General features: G+C 49.2%; 1 protein-coding gene and 1 non-coding gene across 2 annotated transcripts; one reads left to right on the top strand and one right to left on the bottom strand.

Moving 5' to 3' along the window:
• Nucleotides 1-4,022: 4,022 nt before the first annotated feature.
• Nucleotides 4,023-25,651, bottom strand: RNF31 (ring finger protein 31). The gene is made up of 21 exons (XM_056863657.1): nt 25,478-25,651; nt 24,363-24,509; nt 23,514-23,669; nt 23,100-23,169; nt 21,890-21,961; nt 20,868-21,048; nt 19,826-20,198; nt 18,318-18,587; nt 17,187-17,450; nt 15,942-16,124; nt 15,643-15,855; nt 14,562-14,735; nt 13,760-13,858; nt 12,492-12,581; nt 8,592-8,706; nt 7,862-7,980; nt 6,821-6,934; nt 6,579-6,636; nt 5,621-5,717; nt 4,536-4,710; nt 4,023-4,100 (listed from the first exon to the last, which is right to left on the bottom strand). Exons 1-21 carry the CDS (start codon nt 25,649-25,651, stop codon nt 4,023-4,025), a joined length of 3,222 nt encoding a protein of 1,073 aa, XP_056719635.1.
• Nucleotides 5,003-5,074, top strand: TRNAT-UGU (transfer RNA threonine (anticodon UGU)). The gene has a single exon. It is a non-coding gene; the product is annotated as a tRNA-Thr (tRNA).
• Nucleotides 25,652-27,275: the final 1,624 nt, after the last annotated feature.

Below are 27,275 nucleotides of genomic sequence, written 5' to 3' on the forward strand. Positions count from 1 at the left end.
TGAAGAAGTGAGCTGTGGCTCACGAAAGCTCATACCCTGCCAGAAAATATTTTGGTTAGTCTTGAAGGTGCTACTAGACTCTTGCTCTTTTCTACTATCTGAAGAAGTGAGCTGTGGCTCACGAAAGCTCATACCCTGCCAGGAAATATCTTTGTTAGTCTTGAAGGTGCTCCTGGACTCTTGCCCTTTTCTACTACCTGAAGAAGTGAGCTGTGGCTCACGAAAGCTCATACCCTGCCAGGAAATATCTTTGTTAGTCTTGAAGGTGCTACTGGGCTCTTGCTCTTTTCTACTACCTGAAGAAGTGAGCTGTGGCTCACGAAAGCTCATACCCTGCCAGGAAATATCTTTGTTAGTCTTGAAGGTGCTACTGGGCTCTTGCTCTTTTCTACTACCTGAAGAAGTGAGCTGTGGCTCACGAAAGCTCCTACCCTGCCAGGAAATATCTTTGTGAGTCTTTAAGGTGCTACTGGGCTCTTGCTCTTTTCTACTACCTGAAGAAGTGAGCTGTGGCTCACGAAAGCTCCTACCCTGCCAGGAAATATTTTGGTTAGTCTTGAAGGTGCTACTAGACTCTTGCTCTTTTCTACTATCTGAAGAAGTGAGCTGTGGCTCACGAAAGCTCCTACCCTGCCAGGAAATATCTTTGTTAGTCTTGAAGGTGCTACTGGACTCTTGCTCTTTTCTACTATCTGAAGAAGTGAGCTGTGGCTCACGAAAGCTCATACCCTGCCAGGAAATATTTTGGTTAGTCTTGAAGGTGCTCCTGGACTCTTGCTCTTTTCTACTACTGCAGACAGACCAACACGGCGACCCGCTGGCAATTCTCTTCCCAGCTGTGTTTCCCCGCACGCTCCAGCCCCGGCTGCGCGTCACACTTTTGGGGGCTTCCCGGGGTCTGCCCTGGGGGTTTCTCCACCGCTTGCAGGACAGCGACGCAAGAGGCCCGAGGAAGGAGAAGGGACTCGGCGCAGCCAAAAGAGCCAAAGGCGGTACCGACCTGCCTGCCTGCCTGCCTGCCTCCCCGGCCGCTGCGCCGCTGCTGTCCGCTGGGCTCCGCTTGCAATGGTTGCAGCGCCAGGGCGGAGCTGCTTTTTGCAGGCTCACTCCCCCCTCCCCGCCCTCGCTATTTCTTCTTGCCTTCGCTCCCTTTCCGAGAAGTCAGGTGGGGTGCCCCCCCTCCCCTCCCCTCCCAACTGAGCTGTATTATGGGATGCCCTCGAGGAGGCAGCAAAGAGCAGAATCGCCGGGCGCGATTGCCGAACTTGCAAAGAACCGACCGGCGCGTTAGGAGTTTTTCTTTCTTCCTTTCCTTCTTCCTTTCATGCAGAAGGTCCCAGGTTCAATCCCTGGCATCTCCAGTTAAAGGGACTAGGCAAAGGAGGTGATGGGAAAGACCCCTGCCTGAGACCCTGGAGAGCCGCTGCTGGTCTGAGTACACAATACAGACTTTGATGGACCCAGGGTCTGATTCAGTATTAGGCAGCTTCATGTGTTTCCTTCCTTCCTTCCTTCCTTCCTTCCTTCCTTCCTTCCTTCCTTCCTTCCTTTCTTTCTTTCTTTCTTTCTTTCTTTCTTTCTTTCTTTCTTTCTTTCTTTCTTTCTTCCTTCCTTCCTTCCTTCCTTCCTTCCTTCCTTCCTTCCTTCCTTCCTTCCTTCCTTAATTGTTATTATAAATATTTAATCTTACAATAAAATAAAAAGGGGGGAAAACCCAATAGATAAAACATTACTAAAAATACTAATGATACAAATTATTTTTTAAAAAACTAAAAGTGCTAAAAGATAATACATTACTAAAAAATCAAATACTAATGATACAAGTTATTTTAAAAAAAACTAAAAATGCTAAAAGAGGTGATGTGAAAGACCCCTGCTTGCGACCCTGGAGAGCTGCTGCCGGTCTGAGTAGACAATACTGACTGATGGACCAAGGGTCTAATTTAGTAGAAGGCAGCTTCATGTGTGTTTTCTTTCTTTCTTTCTTTCTTTCTTTCTTTCTTTCTTTCTTTCTTTCTTTCTTTCTTTCTTTCTTTCTTTCTTTCTTTTTAAATTGTTATTATAAACATTTAATCATACAATAAAAGAAAAAGGGGGAAAACCCCAATAGATAAAACATTACTAAAAAATCAAATACTAATGATAAATTATTTTTTAAAAAACTAAAAGTTCTACTAATATAACTAAAATACCCGTAGCGCTTAATCAAGTAATACTCTGTTTATCTAAAATCCGCATTATTATTACATCACTACCTCTCTACAACTGACACACCGGAGTGCTTTTTCCATCCTTGAAATCGTTGATTTCCAGTGAGCGTACAGTTCTTCCGTATTTTTATCATCGTTATAATACGTCAACTTAATTAAAGCATAGGTTTCTTTAACCTCGTCGAGCCAATTATTTAAGTCAGGGAATTTATTGCTTTTCCAATATCTCGCAAGATTTGTTCTAGCAGCCATTAATATATGGAGAAACATAACTCAAATATCCTTTGGATTGTCTGGAAAACAATTAAGGAAATAATTTAATAATTTAAGGAAATAATTTAATAATTTGGGGCTGGCTTCTTTCTTTTCCGGGGCAGGGGGGTGTTAAAATCCTCACCTGTCCTGGAGGTCCCTCCTCCGGCATCCATCGCCTGCCCTTTCAGCCCCACCTGTAAATGACATAGGCTGCCTGTTGCCTTTTCCACCAGGGTTTGCAATTAGGGACCTGGGTATCTCTCAGAATTACTGCTCATCTCCAGACTACAGAGATCTGTTCCACTGGAGAAAATGGATGGTTTGGAGGGTGGGCTCTACGGCATTGTACCCCACTGAGGTCCTGCACAATGTCAAAACGTTTGCTTTTGTTGTGATTCGTATTTGGATCGTGCTGGAATAACTTCGTCCCGTTTGGGTTCTATGGGGCTAATTTGGGAAATAAAGACCTGCAACCCAAATGAGACAGAATGTCTTTAGCTCAAAACCTTCCACCCTATTGAGACAGAATAAAAGCCAGAATGAGCCAAAATGGGCACCAAAAAACATTAGTACTGCAAAAAACAGTGGAATGCATTAAAGGCACACCAGAACAATATTTTAGAAATCAAAGCGCTGAAATAGCACGCATTTATTAACGCTTTCCAGCCCAAAATGCCTCAAGAACACCATGGAATTGCCCAGAACGGGTATTAAATAAACAATAGTACCACAAAGACAGTGGGATGTGTTAAAGACACTCCAGAACAATATTTTAGAAATCAAAACGCTGAAATTGCATGCATTTATTAATCTCCAAATTGCCATTCAAGGAGCAAGGAGATAAGACTGCCAGATCAAGACAAAAGGCAGAGCAGAGGTTTAAACAGATTATTGCCAGCTTATTGGTTCCCTTCTCACTGGCATCGGGAAGAAGCAATCTGGCACCAGGCAAATACAGGGTTGCCAACCTCCAAGTGAGGCCTGGAGATTTCCCAGAATTACCTCATCTCCAGACGACGGAGATCAGTTCCCCTGGAGAAAAGGGCTGCTTTGGAGGGTGGGCCCTATGGCATGATACCCTGCAGAGGTCCCTCCTCTCCCCAAACCTTACTCTTCCCAGGTTCCACCCCGAAATCTTCAGGAATTTCCCATCTTGGAGTTGACAACCCCAGGTAAACAGCTGATTTGCCCCTTAGGGTGGCCGAGCTCCAAAGTGGCCCCTGGGATTTGTGAGGATGTGAGGACAATCATTCTCTGTCTCTGGGGGAAAAGGTATCTAAGACAGCAAAAAGAGAGCTACAGGTTCTGTAATTGTTTAAATCAGAGAACAATTTATTGGGGGGGATTTGCATTTCCCAAAGTTCACAGATTAATATTGGGGAGCACGTAAAAGATGAAGAGGAACGGGAAAAGTAAGTAGTCAGTAGAACCCCGAACATGGCGTGGAATTTTCTGTCTTATCGCTGAATAAGTCTTGCTCCATTGCAAGGTATATTTCTGTTCGGCTTCACCCTCCCTCCGAAGGGAACCAGATCACGACTCTTAACCCTGTCCAGGCTACTGAAGGCCACGTGTATCCGGCTGCTTCTGTCTGCGTGGGATTTTCGTGCCCAGATCCACCTCATCCATTAGCTTCTGTAGACGGTCAGATGAAAAATAAACAAAAAAGAGGAGGTTAAGAAGAAGAGTTGGTTTTTATATGCCGACTTTCTCCACCACTTAAGGAAGAATCAAACCAGCTTACAAACACCTTCCCTTCCCTACAACAGACACCCTGTGAGGTGGGTGGGGCTGAGAGAGTGTGACTGGCCCAAGGTCACCCAGCTGGCTTCAGGTGTAGGAGCGGGGGAACAAATTCAGTTCACCAGATTAGCCTCCGCCGCTCATGTGGAGAAGTGGGGGAATCAAACCCAGTCCTCCAGATCAGACTTCACCACTCCAAACCACCGCTCTTAACCAGTACACCATGCTGGCTCTCTTAGTCAAGCAGGAGGTCCTGTTCAGCTTTTCCAGGCTCCCCTCTCCAAGGATTCCTCCCCCCCCATTTGTCCCTAAGTAACCCAGTTTCACCTTGATCAAGCGCCCCGCGTATGTTTCATCCTCCTCAGTAGGTCCCCGTGGCGGCAGCTGAGCGGGGGGCAGGTGGCGTTGCCAGACGAGCTCAACTTCCTGAAGATTGTAGAGGACGGCCGGGTCTAGGGAGTAACTGTTGATGAGGCTGACCAGGTACTCCTTGTAGTGTGCCCTGGACGAGGTGGGGGAAAGATATGAAGGGCTGTGGGGACTCTGCTCCTTCCTCCAGCCAACGTCTGCTGGTGAGGGGCCGTGGCTCAGTGGTACAGCCTATTGCTTGGTATGCGGAAGGTCCCAGGTTCAATCCCCGGCATCTCCAGTTAAAAGGAAAAGGTAGTAGGTGATGGGAAAGACCTCCGTCTGAGACCCTGGAGAGCTGCTGCCGGTCTGAGTAGACAATACTGTCCGTGATGGACTGATGGTCTAATTCAGTATAAGGCAGCTTCATGTGTAATCACTGGGGAGGGGCTGTGGCTCAGTGGTAGAGCATCTGCTTTGTATGCAGAAGGTCCCAGGTTCAATCCCTGGCATCTCCAGTTAAAGGGACTAGGTATGTAAGTGATGTGTAACGACCTGAGACCCTGGAGAGCTGCTGCTGGTCTAAGTAGACAATACTGACTTTGGTGGACCAAGGGTCTAATTCAGTATAAGGCAGCTTCATGTGTTCCCCCATCTGTTTTAGGGGAAAGGCCATAGCTCAGGGGTAGAGCATCTGCTTGGCATGCAGAAGGTCCCAGGTTCAATCCCCAGCATCGCCAAAGAATTTAGCAGTGAGTGATGTGAAACACCTATACCTAAGACCCTGGAGAGCAGCTGCCAGTCTGATAGACTACACTTGATCTTAACCAGAAGGCTGAGAAGACAATACTGACTTTGATGGACCGATGATCTGCTTCAGTATAAGGCAGCTCCATATGTATGTGTATGTAATGTGTCTCAATAAATAGAGCTCCTTCTGCTCCCCGCCCCCAAGAATCCACCAACACAACCTTCCTCCAACCCCTCTCCTCCTCTCCTCAGAAAGCCCACCCTCTTGACAGCTGCTTCCCACTCCACAACACCCCACAAACGGTGCTACTCACTGACAAAGGCCGGCGTAACCAGCTTGGGTCTCTTTCCCGCAAGGTTCGTCCTTCAACCCCATCGGGGTCTCCTTCTGCTCCATCACTTGACACCCACCTGCGGAAGCAGGAAAGAGAGGCCATCGCACGGGAGGGCTCTCCACGCCCCAAATTTTAAAACTAGCTGAACTGGGAATTGCAGTTGAGGGTGGAGAAAAAGCTCAAGATCATCAAAGGAGAAATCTCTGTATCCTCAAAAAAATTACATCCCACAATTAAGGTCCTCAGGGGAAGCTGTTGCGGTCAAATTGGTATCACTTTGTCCCGCAAATGGACACTTAAGGAGGAAAGCCCTGCTGGTGCTAATTCCAGCACAGTCCTGATCGGCACTTGTGGTCCAAAACAGAACTGCTTTCTCCACTCCAATTTTCAACGCAAAATGTTGCTTTGGTAGCAGCTGCCACCATAGCACAAGAATCTTCACTGTGTGACTGAAGGTTAGCTGCTGCGGACATTTTGTGGCTAGCTCCGCCTCCTGTGGCAGCCAATTTGTGGCTAAAAACCATCTAATATAACAACCAATAAATCTGTTTTTATTATATATTGTGCCCAAACGTATTTAAAAACACAGGGCCTAAAATACAGGCTTCTTTAAAAGCACAAGCGTAGTTGCAAATATTACCAACACGCAGCAGTTGATGTTAGCTGGTGGCAGTTGCTCCCAAAGCAACGTTTTTAAAAGTTTGCACAGTCAACCAAATCTCCAGTGGCCAATCAGAAGCCTTGCTGGGCAAAAGCCCTACCTGGCTTGCCCACTTTCTAAAAACATTTGGCGGGCGCCAGAAAAGGTGACGGCAGGTGCCATGACACCCATGAGTACCACATTGGGGACCCCTGTCCAAGAATCACCAGGAGGTAGGGAGCAGGGATGCAAGTGTTCTCTGCCTAAATGTGCATCACAGAATCCTTCGATACTCACCTCCAGTGGCAGCACGGGTCCCAGCAGGTGGCTCAGTGTTGAAAACAACTCCTTTATCCTGGAACGGAGGAGGCATCAAGAATGAACTTGCGGCTGTCGCTTCAAACACCCCCATAGCAACAAAAAAAAACCCCACAATCCTCCCCATTTCCCTAAGGGGGCTTGCCTCCCTCTGGCTTCTTTTTCCCTCTTCAATAAAACACCACCATTCCCCTACCTGTCAGCTCTCGTCCAAGACTCACCTGTAATATTCGCTGCAGACGAGGCACGTCCCAGTCACGCAGGTAGAAGAGGCAGTCGCGAGGGTGGTGGGCGTGGAGGGACCGCTTGATCGGGCAGCCGGGGTGCGGGCATTTCTGAGTGAAGATTGAGAACTGGGTAAAGCGAGGCAGATGCGGCCACCACAGACAAATCCACAGAATCATAGAGTTGGAAGGGGCCATGCAGGCCATCTAGTCCAACCCCCTGCTTAATGCAGGATCAACCTAGAGCATCTCTGACAACTGTTCATCCAGCCGCTGCTTAAAGACTGCCAGTGAGGGGGAGCTCACCGCCTCCCTAGGTAGCTGATTCCACCGCTGAACAACTCTTACTGTAAAAAACATTTTCCTAATATCCAGCCGGTACCCCTCCACCTGCAATTTAAACCCATTATTGCAAGATCAAATCAAGCCTGAACTGACCCTAGAAGTTAAAATGACTAAACTGAGGCTGTCGTACTTTGGTCACATTATGAGAAGACAAGAGTCGCTGGAAAAGACAATCATGCTAGGAATGCTGGACCAAATCAACTTTTGCTGGCCTCTTATACTCTCCCTGGCCTAGACTGTATACTACAGGTAGCACCCACTTCTGTACATTTCACTGTATTCAGAAAGGAACTGAGAGCTGCCCAGCAGACTGAAGGGCTCACTCGGACCAGGGAGTACCAGAGGTGAACCTCCCCTCTACCCAAGTCTCACTTGGTGACTTTGGGCAAGTCCAATGTCTCCAAGCCTCAGTTTTCCCCTTCTGTAAAATGGGAACGTACAGGAACCCTTCTGTAAAATAGGAACCCACCTTGCAGGACTGATATGGAGGCCAGGCACAGTTTAAAAAACAGACAAATTAAAAACAGTGCCAGGACTGAAATCAAAAGCGCCAGGGATAACTATAATTATGGTCGGTTCCACCACCTTCCAAGCGGGTAAGGATGTTTCGGAAGCCAAACAAAGTTGACCCTGTGTACTTCATACCCCTGCCCATTCAACCCCCTCAAAGCATCCCTTCTCTGCAATCCTTACATTCTTGGCATGGAAGACACTGTAGCAGCCGCTGCAGAAATGGTGCCGGCACTGGGTACAGTGGAAGTGCATGCAGCCACCCCGGGCCAGGGCGTAGGAGAACTTGCAGTTGGGACAGGCTGGTGAGAGAACAGAAGAGGCAGTTAAGAGGGCAATCACCATTACACTCCCAAGTAGGGCTGCCAACTCCAGGTTGGGAAATCCCTGGAGATTTGGAGGCTGGAGCCTGGGGAGGGCAGGGGTTTGGGGAGGGGAGGGACCTCAGAGGGGTATAAATTCCACCCTCCAAAGCAGCCATTTTCTCCAAGGGAATTCATCTCTGCAGACTAGAGATCGTCTGTAATTCCGGGAGATCTCCAGGCCCCACCTTACTCCCAAAACCCAGGAGAGAAGGAACCAATCCAGAGAAAAAGGAGAGGGGCAATCTCACCCCAGTGGTTACACATGAACACATGGAGCTGCCTTATATTCAATCAGACCCTCAGTCCATCAAAGTCAGTATTATCTACTCAGACTGGCAGTGGCTCTCCAGGGTCTCAGGCAGAGGACTTTCATATCTCCTACTTGCCTAGTCCCTTTAACTGGAGATGCCAGGGATTGAACCTGGGACCTTCTGCATGCCAAGCACATGCTCTACCACTGAGCCACGGCCCCTCCCCAGAGGACCAAATGTGGCAACTTCATACCAGCTAGGCCACCAGCCTCCAAAGATCAGGAAAACACATCTTACCAATGCCATTCTCTTGCAGGTACGCAGCCAAGCCCTGGGCCTGGTATTCGGGGTCATTGGTTCGCTTCCACTCCTGGAACCCTTCGCAAGACAAGCCCTGGTGCTGCGGCTCCCACTGACCAAGGAAAGAGAGAGAGAGAAAGACAGCACGGGTCAGAAGGAGTCAAGGAGTCTCCCCCCACCCCTTGGCTTCCTTCGACAGCAGAAGAAACGAATTCTGTAAAATGGTTTCTGTTCTCCATGTCTTTGCAGGGGCGTGCAAGATTTCAGCTCCCACAGAACTCTTTCTCTCTCCCTTCAGCATGTTAAATGGAAGATAGGGGAATTTATACCTTATTCTGATAGGCTTTGTGCAATGTGATCTGAAGAGTGGATTAATTATCCCATATACTTGAGCAATACTTCAAATATCAAATGTTAATAAGCGTGGAAAGAGAACATTATGGACTGGCATGGCAGATTCCATTAGGCAAAACCACTTCTTCCAGAAAGCTGTGATATCATTGCCCAAGGGAGTCCCACAAACTCAAGGCATTGATCTGAAAGCGGATCCAAAAGCTGATGTCACCCCTGGTTCTGACGGCGAGCCGGAATCTGATTAGCTCAGACAGATCAGTAGGAAACATCAGCTTAGCATGACATGGTTTGTTATTCTCAAATGCCTGATGCATCGTTGGTGTATCACACAAGTAACATGTTTCACATATCAGTATGTTATTATCGATCTAATATGCTTTTTATCTTGTCTTTCCCTCAAAAGGCTCAGGGCAACATAGACAGCTTTCTTTCCCCCATTTTCTCCACACAACAACCCTGTGAGGTAGGTTAAGCTGAGAAAGTCTGACTGGCCCAAAGTTACCCAGTGATAGGGTTCCCCATTTATGGGGAACTTATCAGGAGACCTTTATGTAATTGGGGTGATCGGTGGGCAGAAACTGGGATAAGGGGGAAATTTAAAAAAACAAATATATTTATCTATTTATAGGAAGTTCTGACCATAATGTTTCTGGTGATTCCTAGAGCTACCCTTGTCATTTTTGGGTAGTTCTAGGAATCACCAGGAACTCTATGGTCAGAACGTCTTGTTTTTCTTTTTAATTTGACATCTGTAACTCAGTTTGAAAACCCAACCTCACAAGGTTGTTGTGAGGATAAAATAGAGGAGAATGAGGTAAGCGGCTTTAAGTCTCCACTGGTAAGAAAGGCAAGGTATAAATGAGGTAAATAATTTTAAAAAATAAAAATAAAAACCCTGTCAAGAAGCAGGTCATTTTCTAAAGGAATGAAAGTACATAATTACATAGCTGGCAAGAGTCTCAAGGTCTCAAATGCAGGGTGCTGCAAACACCATAAATGCACGGAAGATTTAAACTCTCAGCTCCTTCGGCATCGGGCAGCTTATCCCAATGTAACTCAGAAGGTGGCTAGGATCTTTAAAAAGAAGTTTAAATTTGTCACAGGAGAGTTTTAACTTTGGAAAAAGCTCTCCTCTCACTAGGGTTGCCAACTCTGGGTTGGAAAATACCTGGAGATTTTTTTTGGGGGGGTGGAGACTGGGAGGGCAAGGTTTGGGGAGGGGAGGGATCTCGGTGAGGTACAATGCCATAGAGTCCACGCTCCAAAGCAGCCATTTTCTCCAGAGGAACTGATCTCTGTAATCTGGAGATCAGTTGTCATTTTGGGAGATCTCCAGGCCCCCACCTGGAGGTTGGCAAAGTGGCCGCTCAGCGACCTCTACCTTCTTTAGCCGTGCCTTAGATCTCATAGAATCATAGATTTGGAAGGGACCACCAGGGTCATCTAGTCCAACCCCCTACACAATGCAGGAAATTCACAACTACCTCCGCCCCCACACGCCCAGTGACCAGAAGATGGCCAAGATGCCCTCCCTCTCATCATCTGCCTAAGGTCACAGAATCAGCATTGCTGACAGATGGCCATCTAGCCTCTTCTTTAAAACCTCCATGCAAGGAGAGCTCACCGCCTCCAGAGGAAGTCTTTCTTATGCTGGATCCCAATTTAACAGTCCTAGATCATGAGATTTCTTCACGAAATCTTCTTTTGCACTACCTGGAATCACAGAATCAAGGCTCTCTGTTTAAGGGCACATTTCAGCTTAGTAGTAGAAACTCTTTCGATTCCCAAGCAATAATCCCGGAAACAAAGGATTTAGAGACTTCCCTGAGAAATTCAAAAATTTACAACATTGCCTCGGTCTTCTCTCTTTAAAAAAAAATGAAGATTACTCCCTACCCAAATGCCCCTCAAAACCAATAAGTTTGTTTTACCGTTCTTGCATTTCCCTTTGCATCTGCATTACCTCAGCGCCTGTCATTTTTATCTTCCATCGAGAAGATACAGCGCTTAGGTTCCCAGCACAACGTCTGTTTGTATTTAAGATGGTTTTCCCACCAAAGCTGCTTTCAAACCCTCTGTAATTACTCTGGAGGAGCTGAGGTCAGTGGCGGATACTGATCTGCCTTTTCTGTTTGGCTTTGAGGTGGGCCGTGGGCTAGAATTTATGCTTTGTGAAGGGAATTTCCAAGTAGCCTTGAACTGAAAGTGAAAACACTCACTTGGGAATGAAGTAAACAATGAGATAACTTAAAAACATCCTGGAAAGCCCTGGGGAAAACATTTCAGATTAAATTAACTAGCTAATTGGGGTTGCCAGCTCCAGGTTGGGAAAATCCTGCTGATTTGGGGGTACAACGTGGGATGGGTGGGGTTTTGGGAGGGCAGGACCTCAGCCGGGTATAATGCCATAGAGTCCATCCTCCAAAGCAGCCATTTTCTCTTGGGTAAGGGATCTCTATAGCCTGGAGTCTGGAGATCATTTGTAAAACTGGGAGATCCCTAGCCCCCACTTGGAAATTGGTAACCCTAATTAATCATAATTGGGATATGCAGTATGGGAGATGTGTCACAGTGCTGAATTTAGACCATGGAGATGCAAATTCCGAATCTCCACTCAGCTAATGGGTAACCTTGAGCCAATCCCCCTCTCAACCCATAGTAGAGTTGCCAGCTCAGAGTTGGGAAATACCTGGAGATTTTGGGGGTGGAGTCTGAGGAGAGTGGAGTTTGGATAGGAGAGGGACTTCAATGCCATAGAGTCTAATTGCCAAAGTGGCCATTTTTCTCCAGGGGAACTGATTTCTACTGCCTGGAGATCAGTTGTAATAGCAGGAGATCTCCAGCCACCACCTGGAAATTGGCAACCCTACCTCACAGGGTTGTTGTGAGGGGGGAAAAAGAGGTGCTTCAGGGAATCACGTATGTTTCCTCCAGGCCAGATTGGCCAGAGATCCTGGAAGGTTGGGGGGGGGATCTTCTGGGCATGCAGTAGGCATCACTGGGGAAGTGGGGGGGAGGTAGATGTGAATTTCTTGCATTGTGCAGGGGGTTGGACTAGATGACCTTGGTGGTCCCTTCCAACTCTATGATTCCCTGAGCTTTTTGGGAGAATCTAATAAATGCACAAACTACCCATAACAACATGTACAAATATATAAATACAAGTCAGTATAGCATGAACAAGGATAAGAACCCATGATGTGACTGAGCAGCTAGGCCCAAAACCTGATTCTTGTGGGCTGTAGGAGCAGCATTAGGCCCCTCTTTGGTTGCCTCATAGATGTAAAGAGCAACTTTCCCCTTATCTGAGTGAAATTAAAGCCCCATAGTAGTTGGGGCAAATCTCTACGTCACCCCTGAACCCGGGAGACCTGGCCCTCACCGAGACGAGTCCCACATCTTCACGTGTACGGCACCTCTTTTTCTTGTGTAACCCCCCACCCCAGCCCCCTCGCAACCTCTCTGATCATAACCACAAGCACTTTGAGCCCTAATTCAGAGTCACCACTGTTCCCCCCGCTTTCCCCTTCCAGCCACACTGACCGGGCGCCTGCACTGGACGCAGAAGCTTTTGCGGCACTGCGGACATTTCGCTTCCAGCTGTTCAGACTCGTAGATGAATCCAAAGGAACACTAGAGAGGAGAGGGAGAGAGATCAGAAGGGCATCTTCATTATTACAAAGCACCAAAGAGATTCAAACTCTGATTCAGGGGTAGCTGGAACTTTGCAGCACTCATCTTTGAATCAGAGAATCATACAGTTGGAAGATACCACCAGGGTCATCTAGTCCAACCCCTTGCACAATGCAGGAATTTCACAACTACCTCCCCCCCACACACCCCCAGTGACCCCTATTCTAAGCCCAGAAAATGGCCAAGGTGCCCTCCCTCTCATGATCTACCTGAGGTCATAGAATCAGAATTGCTGACAGATGGCCATCTAGCCTCTTCTTAAAAACCTCCAGGGAGGGAAAACTCACCACCTCCCAAGGAAGCCTGTTCCACTGAGGAACCACTCTGTTAGAAAATTCTTCTGAGTTAACTTCTGCCTTCCAGTTTTCTGTGCGACTAACGTGCTTGGATATAACGAAAGGGAAAAGGACTGCTCATCTGAGCTGTCGCCCTCCCAGATTTGTCCTTGGTAGACACTTGGCAAATGGATCTGGTGAGGATCTGGATGCAGCAACACCCCCCCCTTGCCTCCCCAAACTGGTCTGAGCAAAGCAGTTTACTTCCATGGTAATTGCAATCTAGGGAGGGACACCTGGAGTGTTTTTGGCTTTCGCTGACCCCCACGTAAGTGCACTTCGGCTAAGCTAAACCAAATAAGAGATCTAGGCTATCTGCTAAGGCCTGCCTCATCTCTTGGTCATGCTAAGGCATGGCCAAGACCTGAGCCAGGCTGTCAATGATAGGTTGCTCTAAAGGTTATCAATTCATGGTGGTGGTGGTGGTAAGTGGTGTGAAACTGCAGGTGACTTATGGCGATCCTGTTAAAGAGTTTCCAAGGCAAGAGACATTCAGAGGTGGTTCACCAGTGCCTGCCTCCATGTAGCGACCCCGGACTTCCTTGGTGGTCTCCCGCCCAAATACTAACCAGGATGGCCCTGCTTAGCTTCTGAGATCTGACGAGATCAGGCTAGCCTGGGCCATCCAGATCAAGGACATTAATTCACAGGATCGCCATATGTCCAAAGGGACTTGATGGCACATAAACACACACATCCGACGGCACATAAACACACACATCTTACGAGCAATCGTCCCCTTCATACACAGCCTGTTGGCCTACCCCCAAGGGGCTTACTCACATGCGTGCACCACTGAAACTTGGGGTCCCGCATAAGCACCCTTTCAGTCAGTTTCTTGTGGAAAAGCTCGTACGTCTCTGTGTCCAGGCAGCTGCGTAGCTGGGGAAGAGAAGTAGGCACCAGGAGCGGGATAAGAGACGGGCATTACCCAGGGGCGTTAAAGGGGGAAAAAAGACAGAAAGAAGAAGAGCTGTTTTTTTTTATGCCGACTTTCTCTCCCACTTAAGGGAGACTCAAACTGGCTTATAATCACCTTCCCTCCCCCTCCCCACAACAGATACCCTGTGAGGTAGGTGGGGCTGAGAGAGTGTGACTAGCCCAAGGTCACCCAGCTGGCTTCGTGTGTAGGAATGGGGAAACCAACCCGGTTCACCAGGTTAGCCACCACCCCTCATGTGGCGGAGCGGGGAATCAAACCCGGTTCTCCAGATCAGAGTCCACTGCTCCAAACCACCGCTCTTAACCACTACACCACGTCACAGAATTCCTCTCTGCTCTGCTTTTGGTGGGTGGCAAAATCTTGGCAAGGGGCAGCGCTTACACCAGCAATATCCCCGGGTACAGGAATTCTTCAGAAGCAGGGGCACGTATGCCTCCTTAAAGAGGGGACCATACTCTTCCTCCCTCCTTGCTTTGTCTCGGGGACAAGGATGTCAAAACTCCATTAAACCGAAGAGAGGGTTCCCTCCAAATTGGTGTGCGAGTCCACAACAACAGTGGCATTAGCACAGGACTTAGAAATCTGGGGTGAAGATTTATCACTTTCAGAAATGCCAGGCTGGGGGTGGAGCCGGGTGGGCACCTGGATGTCGAGCGTGGAGAAGTAGCTGAGGAGTTCCCGTTCGTCGCTGATCTCTGGCTCGGAGCAAGCCGGACACACCAAGTCTGTGATGTGCTTTTCTTTCACCGCGATGGTGAAGTGCTGGGCAAAGCATTCGGGACAGATGGTACACTCACAGGACGTCAGTGATTGCATCTTGCCAGGGGGAAAAGGAGAGTGACCGTCAAAGGAGGAAAGAGCCAATCCACACAATATTTTAATTTATTTAATATATTCGTATGCCACCTTTCCACCTGATTAGAGGCCCTCAATATAGAGAACAATTAAAAGAGATTTTTAAAATCATAGAGTTGGAAGGGACCACCAGGGTCATCTAGTCCAACCCCCTGCATAATGCAGGACATTTACAACTACCTCCCCCCCCACACCCCCAGTGACCAGAAGATGGCCAAGATGCCTTCCCTCTCATCATCTGCCTAAGGTCACAGAATCAGCATTGCTGACAGATGACCATCTAACCTCCTCTTTAAAACCTCCAGGGAAGGAGAGCTTACCACCTCTCGAGGAAGCCTGTTCCACTGAGGAACCGCTCTGACTGTTAGAAAGTTCTTCCTAATGTCTAGACAGAAATTCTTTTGATTTAATTACAACCCGTTGGTTCTGGTCCGACCTTCTGGGGCAACAGAAAACAACTCGGCACCATCCTCTCTATGACAGCCTTTCAAGTACTTGAAGATGGTTATCATATCCCCTCTCAGTCTTCTCTTCAGGCTAAACATACCCAGCTCCTTCAACCTTTTCTCATAGGACTTGGTCTCCAGACCCCTCACCATCCTTGTTGCACTCCTCTGGACACGTCCCAGCTTGTCTACATTCTTCTTAAATCAACTTTTAAAAACTGCTTGTACCACCCACATGCTTTTCCCTGGCAGTGCCGGGCAGCCCAGGAAGCCGGTGGCACAAGGGGTGGGACGCTTGCAAGCCAGTGGGTGAGGGAAGGGCATGCAGGCAAATGGAAGAGGAGGTGTGCAGGCAGGGGTCAGCAGGCCCCGCCAGAATCCCTGGGCCCCACCTGCTGGGGGCCCAGCCCACTGCAGGCTACCTTGTTGCGCGGCAGGGCCCAGCTGCAGACGGCGCATTCCCAGTTCAGCAGGCGCTTGATGAAGTCCCGGCTGGGAGAGGCCTTCACGGCCTCCACGATGTCGGCCAGGTCCCATCCCCCTTCGCCTGGCTTCTCCAGCATCAGCGACACCACCAGCTCGGCCCGGCCCCAGCTGGGCAAGGAAAGAGAGGCCAGGAGGCGCCGCAGAAGAGCCTGGAAAGGGGGAAGAGGCAGAGCGGTTGGTGAAAGCCACGCAGGGCCGTGCCCAGAGCAGCTGGCTTTTCGGGCCTCCCTCTCACCTGCCGGTCGGGGCTGTGGAAGTCGAACGGGAGCTCTTCGCTCTCCCACAAGCGCTGGTGGAAGGGCTCCAGCCGCTGGCGCTGCAGCTGCACCAGCGCCTGCCATACGTCGCCTTTGTTCTGGTAGAGGGCCTGCAGCACGGGAGCCTGCTCCGCGAAGCCCAGCACCTTCAGCTCCCGCACCTGTTTGGGAAAAGGGAAGTCATGAACACATGAAGCTGCCTCATACTGAATCGGACCCTTGGTCCATCAAAGTCAGTATTATCAACTCAGATCGGCAGTGGCTCTCCAGGGTCTCAGGCAGAGAAAGGTTTTTCCCATCACCTACTTGCCTAGTCACTTTAACTGGAGATGCCAGGGATTGAACCTGGGACCTTCTGCATGCCAAGCAGACACTCTACCACTGAGCCACAGCCCCTCCCCTTAGTCAGGGACAGAGCCAGCACCGAGGATAAGAAGTAGGGTTGCCAACTCCTGGTGAGGGAATTCCTGGAGATTTCGGGGGGGGGTGGAGCCTGGGGAGGGCAAGGTTTGGGGAGGGGCCTCACTGGGTACACGCCCTAGAGTCCACCCTCCAAAGCAGCCATTTTCTCCAGGGGAAGTGATCTCTGAGTTGTCATTCCGGGAGATCTCCAGGCCCCTCCTGGAGTCTGGAAACCCTAATTAAGGGGCCGAATCCCAGCTAGGCCTCTGACTCTCTCCAAGACAGAGCTTGCTTCCACTGGAAGTCACATTCTGCAACACAGGGGCACCAGGTCCTAATATTCACCCATAATAATAAAAAGGTGGTACCAAATGGCAGGTTTAAAAATATTTCTTTTGAGAAAAGATTATGCGTACGTGGCTTGAGTCAACACGATACGCTACAGCATATAATCATAAATTGTCACCTGCACTACGGTCTTCATAAAAATACAATTCTACCCTTGACTTGATAAAATGAAATCTAACCAAGAATTCTCTGTATGCCGGTTTTTGTTGAATGATACTATTCCTGAAGTCACTTTAAAGGTGGTGGAATTTTTGATGGCTGTTGTCAATATAAGGACTAAAGTCTAATCCATATTTAAATCGAAAATGTATGGACAGTGAATTCTGTTTACTACTTACGTCATATTTCTGAGTATATGCCAATAAAGGTCTATCGATTGATAATAAAAAGGTATTCTACTCACACTCAGAGACTAATATTCTGCCTACTCCGGCCCCCTCCCACCAGCCCCCTCCCACCCCACCTGGGCCCACCTTGCTGCGGCGAGCAGCGAGGCATCGGCTGACGGCCTCGTCCACATCTCCTTGGCTCTCCGTCCAGGCCGTCTGGGCTTCCTGGTAGGTCACAGCCCCCAGCCCGCCCCCCGGCTCCTCTTCCCCTCGCTGCGTGGCCATTTCCGCCACCCCTTCCAGGACGCAGGGCAGCTCCGAATTCAGCCAAGCCAGAGGACGCTCTGCCCCCGAGTAGCGCAGAGCGGCGGCCACCAGCTCTGGTACCACGCCAACCGCCTCGGCTTCCTGTGGGGAAGGAAGCAAGACTCCAGCGCGACAGCAGTGGCGTGGGTGTGGCCTCAAGACAGGAAGTGGAGGGTCACTGAGAAGGTGGGGACTAGGGGCAAATAGTTCCAGGGCCCAGTGTGGTGAAGACCATTACTGTAACCGTGGGTTGGGATGATCCCATTCTTCGGCAGGACTGTTTGACGGCCTCGTCAGTGTGGGGTTACTTTCTCCCCAGACTTCCCCAGCCAGCTCACCGCCCAGTCAGGAAGCTGGGATTATTCCCAGGTGACTATCCCATTCCCCCCATCTACCTTCTTTGCCTTCTTTGTTCCCCAACCTTGAAATAAAGGTAAAGGTAGTCCCCTGTGCAAACACCGGGGCATTCCTGACCCATGGGGTGACATCACATCCAGACGTTTACTAGGCAGACTATAATTTACGTGGTGGTTTGCCATTGCCTTCCCCAGTCCTCTACGCTTTAACCCCAGCAAGCTGTGTACTCATTTTACCAACCTTGGAAGGATGGAAGGCTGAGTCAACCCTGAGCAGGCTTCCTGAAACCAACTTCCGTCAGGATCGAACTCAGGTCGTGAGCAGAGCTTTTGACTGCAGTATTGCAGCTTACCACTCTGCACCACAGGGCTCTACAACCTTGAAAAACACCCTGAACAAGCAGCAGGCTGCAGTCTATATAATAAAAAAACCCTGCCCAGTTCACTTCAAAACTGGACATCCCATGATTCCTTGGTGCACAGTTTTGGAATATTTTAGCTGTGCATCCTGGGTAGTAAAAGCAAGGGTGCAGAAATTCAAAAGACCTAAGGAGTGAACCGTGGACAGGTGTGGACAGTTGTGCAGGGACCCCGTTTCCGGGGAAGGGCTCACCCTGATCATGGCGATCATCTTCTGGCCATCCTCTCGCAGTTTCTCCTGCCTCTGACGCTCCACCTCCTCGTGGGAGAGGGACTTCAACAGACTCTTTGGCTCTGCCAGGATTTCACCCGGCTCCTTCTTGGGCTTTTCCTCCCCCTCTGGCTTGGAGCGCAGCAGCGTGGGTTCGGGACCCCCTCGCTGGCTGGTGCGGTTGCACACTTCGCACACTCGCCCAGGGATATGGTTCCAGAAGGTGCAGTGCTCACACTGCCAGCCAGCTAGCTGTGGTGAAGAAGGGTTACATAAGAAGAGCCAGGCTGGATCAGACCCAGGCCCATCAAGTCCATTCTCACAGTGGCCAACCAGGTGCCTCTAGGAAGCCCCCAAACAAGACAACTGCAGCAGCACCATCCTGCCTGTGTTCCACAGCACCCAATATATTCGGCATGCTCCTCTGATCCTGGAGAGAATAGGGATGCATCATGACTAGTATCCATTTTAACTAGTAACCAAGGATAGCCCCATCCTCCATAAGAACATAAGAAAGACCCTGCTGTATCAGACCAAGGCCCATCAAGTCCAGCAATCTGTTCACACAGTGGCCAACCAGGTGCCTCTAAGAAGCCCACAAGCAAGACGACTGCAGCAGCAGCATCCTGCCTGTGTTCCACAGAACCTAATATAATAGGCATGCTCCTCTGACGCTGGAGAGAAATGTATGCATCATGACTAGTATCCATCTTTACTAGCAACAATGAAGAGGTGAGGGGCATTGAAGAACACAACTACAGTTCAGTGATGGTATAGCCCAGGGGTTCCCAACCTTTTTGGGCCTGTGGGCACCCTAGGAATTCTGACACAGTGTGGTGGCCACAGCCAGAAAATGGCCACCGCAAGAGGTGCAGCATGCCACAAAATGGCTGCTGCAGCTTACCCTCAGTCACACCGCAAAGATCCTCATGCTGTGTGGAAAAGCAATATTTTTTTTAAATCTCAACAATCAATCAAATCTCCAATGGCCACTCGGAAGCGTTGCTGGGCAAAAGCCCCACCTGGCCCCATCAACTTTCTAAAAACACTTGGCAGGCACCAGGAAAGGTGTTGGTGGGCACCTGGGCGCCTACAGGCACTATGCTGGAGACCCCTATAGCCATAGAGAGGTCTATGCAGTGGTCTAAAAGGACTCAAAATCTGCCCAGACATTATCTTTTGACCAGGAAAACTGGCCTCATAATCCCCAAAGGATGGCAGATGGTCGGTGTTATTTTCTTAATAAATATCTTGTGTTTTTCAAAGGTGGATCTTGGTGCATAAAATATATCCTGGGGCTAAAACCTGCCTCAAATTAAGCTGCAGGTGCCTATGGAAAACTCTGGACCAAAGACGGATTCCTGAAAATGTGAACGTTCATTTTGTAAAGACAAATAAATAAAAGCAAGCTGCTAGACCTCATGATTGCGGAGGGAAAACTTTTGAATGTGAGCGGCGTCAGGCTCGCCCTGCCCAGCAAACAGACTCACCTCTTTCTGCCGCTCCTCCGTCGCCTCCCCCCAGGCCACCAGGGGCTTGGTGTCACCTGTGCCGGGTTTCCCAGCCAGACGGGGCCTCTCGCACACTGTGCACAACACCGTGGACGCCTCGTTCTCGAAGGTGCACGCCTGACAAGACCAATGTCCGCGGGCCAGCTGCTCCTCCGAACTGAGGCTTGCGGGTATCTTGCAGCCCCGGGGGCGGTCGCAGGCCACGCACAGCACAGAGCGGGCATCGTTCAGGATGCGGCAGGCAGCGCAAAACCAGGCAGGGCGCAGGGCTGGCGGCTGGGCGTGGAGGCTGCGCCAGCTGTTGTTCATTGGGGGATGCAAAGATGCCACATCAGGGGTCACAGTGGAGAGGCTGAAAGAAACCAAATTATTTGGTTAAGAAGAATCATGCCACAAACAAAGGAATCAAGAATTAACAAGGACAATGTTAGTAATGTGTTCTCCCTAGAAAAAGGAATCATTGAGGTTCTTTTCCATATTTTTGCCTACAATGCCATGTTTCTCCCTTAGGGTCAATGCACAGAGGCCGATGGAGTCAGAGAGAGTTTAGAAGAAGAAGCAGGGTTGGTTTTTATATGCCGACTTTCTCTACCATTTAAGGAAGAATCAAACCGACCATTAAGATCATTAAAAACACTGCTTCAGCAGCAGCTGCCCTCACAGTACAAAGATCTTCACTGTGCAACTGAAGGTAAGTTGCGGCAGCCATTTTGTGACTGGCTCCACTTCCTACAGCAGCCATTTTGTGGCTGCACCCACCACTGTGTCAGAACTCCAAAGGTGCCGGCAGGCTCAAAAAGGTTGGGCCTTACAGCCTTACCCAACTCAGCCTCCACAGATCTCCAGCTCCTTCGTGTCTCTAAAACCCAAAAAGCTGATCCTAAAACTACAGGACCCTAAACTCCATGGCTATCCCTGAAACCTCCCATTTCCAACCAGGTCTCCCTGCTTTGCCGTGACACCAGGGTAGCTGTTCTGTGGAAGTAGCAGAGATGAAAGTTGATTCCCCCAGAGATGGTACCTTGCTGGCAGCGTGCTCCGCCATGCCTGCTCCTTCAAGGGCACCCGCCGGTGATGCGTCCGAGACGGGTGTTTGTGGAAGAGGTGGTCGCAGTCTGGGCACAGAGACTGGGCACAGGAGGGGCAATGCAGCGATGGGGGCTCCAAACCACAAAGCAGGCAGGAATCTGGCGGCAAGTACTCTGTGCGAAGCGGGGCAGAGAAGTTGGGAAAAGATAGAATCATAGAATAGAATCATAGAGTTGGAAGGGACCCCCCTGTCATCTAGTCCAACCCCCTGCACAATGCAGGAAATTCACAACCACCTCCCCCACACACCCGTAGTGATCCCTACTGCATGCCCAGAAGATGGCCAAGATGCCCTCCTTCTCATGAACTGCCTAAGATCTATGTGAGCCTGTGTCATTCCCAGGGATCCTAACTTTAGCCAAGGAAAGCCACATTCTGCAGTTGGTATAATCTATACAAATGTTTTGCCGTAAGACTTGAGGCCCCACGCATAAGGCTAAAGCCCTCTCAGAAGCACAGAAGCGCTTTTCAGGGTCGCCCTACAGCAGGGGTACCCATCGTGGTGCCAACTGGCACCATGGTGCCTGCTGGCACCTTTCTTGGCACTCCTCAAGTGTTCTTAGAAAGTGGATGGGCAAAGTGGGGATTTTGGGCAGCAACACTTTTGACTGGCTGTGCAGATTTTTAAAAATGTTGCTTTGGCAGCAGCTGCCATCACAGCACAAGAATCTTTACTGTGTAACTGAGGTAAGCAGCAGCAGCCATTTTGTGGCTGGCTCCATCTCCTCTAGCAGCATACAGTGGTGGCCATTTTGTGGCCACGCCCACCGCACTGTGTCGAAATGCCAAAGGTGACCACAGGCTAAAAAAGATCCCTGCTCTACTGTCACAAGGGCAAGAAACTTGGCAAGTTTTCTTACACTCTGGGGGGAAAAAAACCCACAAGTTCTCAGATTTCACAATCCCCAGAGAGCTGGGGCCATACCCATTACCCAGCTCTTCATTCCCCATTACCTGTATGCGATAATGCAGGCACCGGGTGCGGAGGAATGCGTTCTGGAGCCGCGTCAGTAATGAGGTTGCCCTGGGAAAGAGACAAACCGGTATCCAGACAGGAACGCCAGGAACTTTACAAGCTGCATGCAGCAGTATATGAGGTTTGCATAGGAGTACATGCAATATGGAATCAAAGACATAATAAAGAACGTAAACAACCGAAGAAGTAATCTTCATAAAACGGCTTGAGTGCCTCTGGAGGATAAATTCTGTCTTGTGTTTGTTCTTTGTTATGCATGTTCTTGGACTGATTGTCGTGCATGTTCTTGGACAATCTTCATGAGATTTTGGACTGAATTAACAACATATATAGGTTCTGAGTCATTAGAGAAATTTTGTACTGGAAGTATGGATTTTGGGAAGTGAGTCAGTAGGTTACTAGCCGCACATTCTAATTGATGTATGTTATGTGTGTTAATCATGTATGTAATCACAGGTGGGTTATTGTTAGTATCTGTAATTTTGTTTTGCACATGCTGAAATATATTATGTTATAGTCATATGGCTAGACTATGCGAATTGCTGTAATGAGGTGGACTGGGCCATTAAAGCAGCTCAGGAGCAATTTATTTATTATTTATTCACTTCATTGATGTCCCACCTCTCTCACCAATGGGGGAATCAAAGCAGCTTACATCCTCCTCCTCTCTTCCTTAACTATCCTCACAACAACCCTGTAAGGCAGGTAAGGCTGAGACCTGGCCCAAGGTCACCCAGGAAGCTTCCAAGGCAGAAGTGGGGGTTCGAACCTGGGTCTCCTCGATCCTAATCCAACAATCTAACCGCTACACCGCGCTGTATCTTTGGAATCGTCTCTTACTAGATTTTACACACACACACACACACACAGTCTTCCACGCAGCCCAGAATCTCAGGGAACTCTACGCTGCAGGCGCAACCTCTCGGACTCCCGCAATGCTACGCGCCACACCTTCACCGACACATGCAGATTGCTCCAGAAGAAAGAAAGGCGGCTAATAAATGTTTTAAATAAATAAATTGCAGGTCCCACTGGCCTCCAAGCCTTCAGCAGGCCCCTGCGTACACCTTTGCCTCCTTATTTCTACAACCTGGCTCTCATAGCAAGCCAAGAGAAGTGGCCCTCTGCGGACAAGGATGGGCATATGCTCATCATCTCTGGTCCAGTCCTCTACTCACAGTCCCCATCCCTCGCTCACCTCTAAGCCGTTCCCAGCTTGCAACAACTCCTGCAAAATCTGAGGGTTGGGGTGATTGTCCTAAAAGGGGGGAAAAAGAAAAGAAGAAGAGTTGGTTTTTTATATGCCGACTTTCTCTACCACTTAAGGAAGAATCGAACCGGCTTACAATCACTTTCCCTTCCCCTCCCCGCAACAGACACCCTGTGAGGTATGTGGGGCTGAGCGAGTGTGACTAGCCCAAGGTCACCCAGCTGGCTTCATGTGGAGGAGAGGGGAAACCAACCCGGTTCACCAGATTAGCCTCCGCTGCTCATATGGAAGAGTGGGGAATCGAACCCAATTCTCCAGATCAGAGTCTACTGCTCCAAACCATCATTCTTAAGCACTACGCTTTCCCCTCATCACTGTGCCCCCCCCCATACCGAAAGCAGAAGGTTCAGCTCGGCTCGTAACAACATGACGTCCACAGTGATGGAAGCCACTCGGAGCGTGTCCGGTTCCTGCAGGTCCTCAGGGAAGCAGAGTCCATCGCTCTGCTCTTCCGAATAGCCATAGAGGCGGAGCACGTCCCGTCCGCCCTGCCAGAAACATGGGGCACGCAGAAAATCAGAAGGGCAGAACAGGCAGGGGGCTGTACAGGCTGGTCCCTCTCTGAGACATACAACAATTTTCCAGGTGAGGCCCTTCATTATCTGAAAAAAGACTGCTTTCTGTTTGAAAGTTGGGCCTTGTATGTGGTGGCCCCTCATCTATAGACTCCAAGAGAGGCACACCAGGCTTATTCCCACTGAAATGTTTCAGAAACCTGTAAAATTGGGAGGGAAGGTACTTTGGCGCAGCCCTATGTTTCCATTCATATAAAACTAGGATCTCCAGCCTTTCTGAGCCTGCACACACATTGGGAATTCCGATACAGCATGGTGGGCACAGAAGCAAAATGGTTGCCGCAGAAGGCAGAGCCAGCCACAAAATGGCTGCCACAGCGTCACTTCAGTCACGCAGCACAGATCCTTGTGCTGTGGTGGCAGCTGCTGCTAAAGCAACATTTTAAAAAATCTGCACAATAGTCAATCAGAAGCCTTGCTGGGCAAAAGCCCTACCTGGCCCCACGCATGTCCTATATACAGTTGGTGGGCACCACAAAAGGTGTCGGCGGGCATCATGGTGCCTATGGGCATCACGTTTGGGGTATAAACCAACAAATAATGGAGATTAAATAGGAAAAAATAAATAAAACTAGAAAAGGGTCAGGGGTGGAATCTCCCTCTCACCTGAATGGTGTCGACTGTGTCCCGGAAGACGGGGTTGTTGAATTTTACTGTGCGCCAGAAGCGAGGCTTGTGCGGGTTCAAGAGATTGCGCCCGTACTTCTCAAGGATGTTAAGAGCAGTTGAGATCAACCGCAGGTCTTTTTGGGTCTGGGAGAAGAAGAAGAGCTGGGTTTTTTTATGCCGACTTTCTCTACCACTTAAGGAAGAATCAAACCGGCTTACAATCAATCACCTTCCCTTCCCCTCCCCGCAACAGACACCCTGTGAGGCAGGTGGGGCTAAGAGAGCTCTAAGAGAACTGTGACTAGCCCAAGGTCACCCAGCTGCCTTCATGTGTAGGAGCTGGGAAACAAATCCAGTTCACCAGATCAGCCTCCGCCGCTCACGTGGAGGAGTGGGGTATCAAATCTGGTTCTCCAGATTGGAGTCCACTGCTCCAAACCACCACTCTTAACCACTACACCACACTGTATCTTTGGAATCGTCTCTTACTAGATTTTACACACACACACACACACACAAGTCTTCCATGCAGCCCAGAATCTCAGGGAACTCTACGCTGCAGGTGCAACCTCTCAGACTCCCACAATGCTACACGCCACTCCTTCACCGACACATGCAGATTGCTCCAGAAGGAAGAAAGGCGGCTAATAAATGTTTAAAATAAATAAATCGCAGGTCCCGCTGGCCTCCAAGCCTTCAGCAGGCCTCTGCGTACACCTTTGCCTCCTTATTTCTACAACCTTAGGGGCTAGACTCCTCATTCTGCAATATTGTTTTCTATCTTGCGTGATCAGAACACTAATCTCAGAACTGACACAACGACCCAATAATCTTCCCGCCAAGCTGGCTCTTCACACCCCAAGCCAACACTTGCTTGCTAAATCCCCCAATCTTGGCTTTCACATTCATGTTCTCTGCTTTCTTCAGGGTTGTTCTCAGGCAGCTGCATTCCAGGCAGAAATCCCACTGGCAGGCAGATACAGCGATAGGAAATGCTTCCCTTGCTGAATTTCAAAGGCACAGGAGCCTTTGCAGGGAGGGGGGATTGAGACTCAGTTCTTGCTGCTCCAAATCTTCCAAGTGTCCTACCAGTTCAGCTTTCCCCCTCTTACCTCCCCCTGGATATTGGCCCGCATAATGCCCTTCACGTCAATCTCTCGGTACTTCTTGACCGGGGGCAACGGCATCTCCACCAGCCGTTGCAAAGAGTCCAGATTTAGCTCGGAAGGATTCTGGATCAAAGCTGCCACCAGCTCATCCCGAAGGCACACAAGTTCGAGTTCCATGCCTGCCGCTGGACAAACAGAGACAGCACCTGAGAGATGAGACCCTCGTTTGCAAGACCCCCACCCTGGGGTCGGCCCTTCTAAGCCACTAAGACGGCACCCCTAAGAAAGAGGATCCCCCCAGTGGAGGCCTAGGTTTCTTCATTTGCGATTCATCATCGTATCCTACCCTTCCTGCAAGGAGGGCCAGGAGCAAAGCATCATCCCCACAACAGCCTTGCGAGGTAGGTTTGGCCGAGAAAGAAAGCCACAGGCCCAAGGCCACCCAGTCAGCTTCATGTCCCAGTGGGGATCTAAATGTGGGCCTCCCCCAAGTCCTGCCCTCGATCCACTACACCACACTGCTCCTAACCTGCCCCTGAACCTATTTTTCATGCCCTGGATCATAGTGGGCAGGATTGGCGAGACTTTTGCCGAATTAATGGAGGGGGGCAGATTATGCCTTTGCCAGCAGAAGGAAGATTGGCGGCAGGAGGCAGGCAAGATAAGACTGTCAAAAATTAAGGGTGCAGATCTATTATCTGCAAGTGACCAAGAGACTAATGGGATGTGCGTGTGTGGGCTGCGTTAAAATTATGTTTTTAAAATAAGATTTTATTTTTGTTAATTAACGGAAAGAGGAAAAAACCAGAAAATATAAACTGAATACAATTTCATCAAAAGAAAAAGAAAGAAAAAATATATACAGAATATGTTAAGCAATAAATGACAATAACAATAATATTGAAGAATAAATTTCGGTATATTAATAAAAATTGAGTGGTGACCATAAATGAGCATAAATTTCTAAAACTAATTTCCAGGCAGAAAATGGGACTATAGCCAGCCTTGAATTCCAAAACACGCGTGTCCAAAATCAGTGATTTTTTTTCACAACCCAAAGAAACACATTTGCACCACCAACCCCACACAACTTTTTCAATCTCTTTTTAATGTAGGAGAAGAGTTGGTTTTTAGATGCCGACTTTCTCTCCCACTTAAGGAAGAATCAAACCGGCTTGCAATCACCTTCCCTTCCCCTCCTCACAACAGGTAGGTGGGGCTGAGAGAGCTGTGACTAGCCCAAGATCACCCAGCTGGCTTCGTGTGAAGGAGCGGGGAAACCAACCCAGCTCACCAGATTAGCCTCCGCCGCTCATGTGGAGGAGTGGGGAATCAAACCCGGGTCTCCAGATCAGAGTCCATTTACATTGTGCTCCACAGGAATGGATGCTTTTCCGTTCCAGAGGGGTCGCTGCACTCACCTGTTGTGGCTCCAACAAACACCTTTAAGGTACCTTGAGGCTAACTCAGTTTTATGCCCCAGAAGCTGCCTTGGAGAATCCCTTCCTTACGCAATTGAGAAACTCACAATTGCCAGAACTAGAGATCCGTGCGGGTTGTCGCTTTTCCGTTTCTTAATGACTCACCCAGCAGATTTATAGGAAACAGTCAAGTCAGAAACTTTTATTAAAATTAGACAAATGGTGATTTCTTTTTCCCAACATCAGAAGGGCACCAGGAATCTTGAAAATCCACCTTGAGCTGGGGGGGGGGGGGAAGAGACACACACATCTGGGTGGCCTTTGGAGCGGTGGGGGGGGGAAACAGTCCCTGATTTGTGCTGATCTTCCTGGAAACTTTC

The sequence above is a fragment of the Euleptes europaea genome, chromosome 18, assembly GCF_029931775.1.
Source record: "Euleptes europaea isolate rEulEur1 chromosome 18, rEulEur1.hap1, whole genome shotgun sequence".
NCBI classification, from domain to species: Eukaryota; Metazoa; Chordata; class Lepidosauria; order Squamata; family Sphaerodactylidae; genus Euleptes; species Euleptes europaea.

Bases quoted from the DNA above. Each gene is read 5' to 3' on its own strand.
- RNF31 (XM_056863657.1), bottom strand. From the start codon at position 25,651: ATGGAACTCGAACTTGTGTGCCTTCGGGATGAGCTGGTGGCAGCTTTG. The intron at 24,510-25,477 runs GTAAGAGGGGGA...TTCTTCTCCCAG, and splicing joins GGGCCAATATCCAGGGGGAG to ACCCAAAAAGACCTGCGGTT. The intron at 20,199-20,867 runs GTACCATCTCTG...GGTTTCTTTCAG, and splicing joins CGGAGCACGCTGCCAGCAAG to CCTCTCCACTGTGACCCCTG.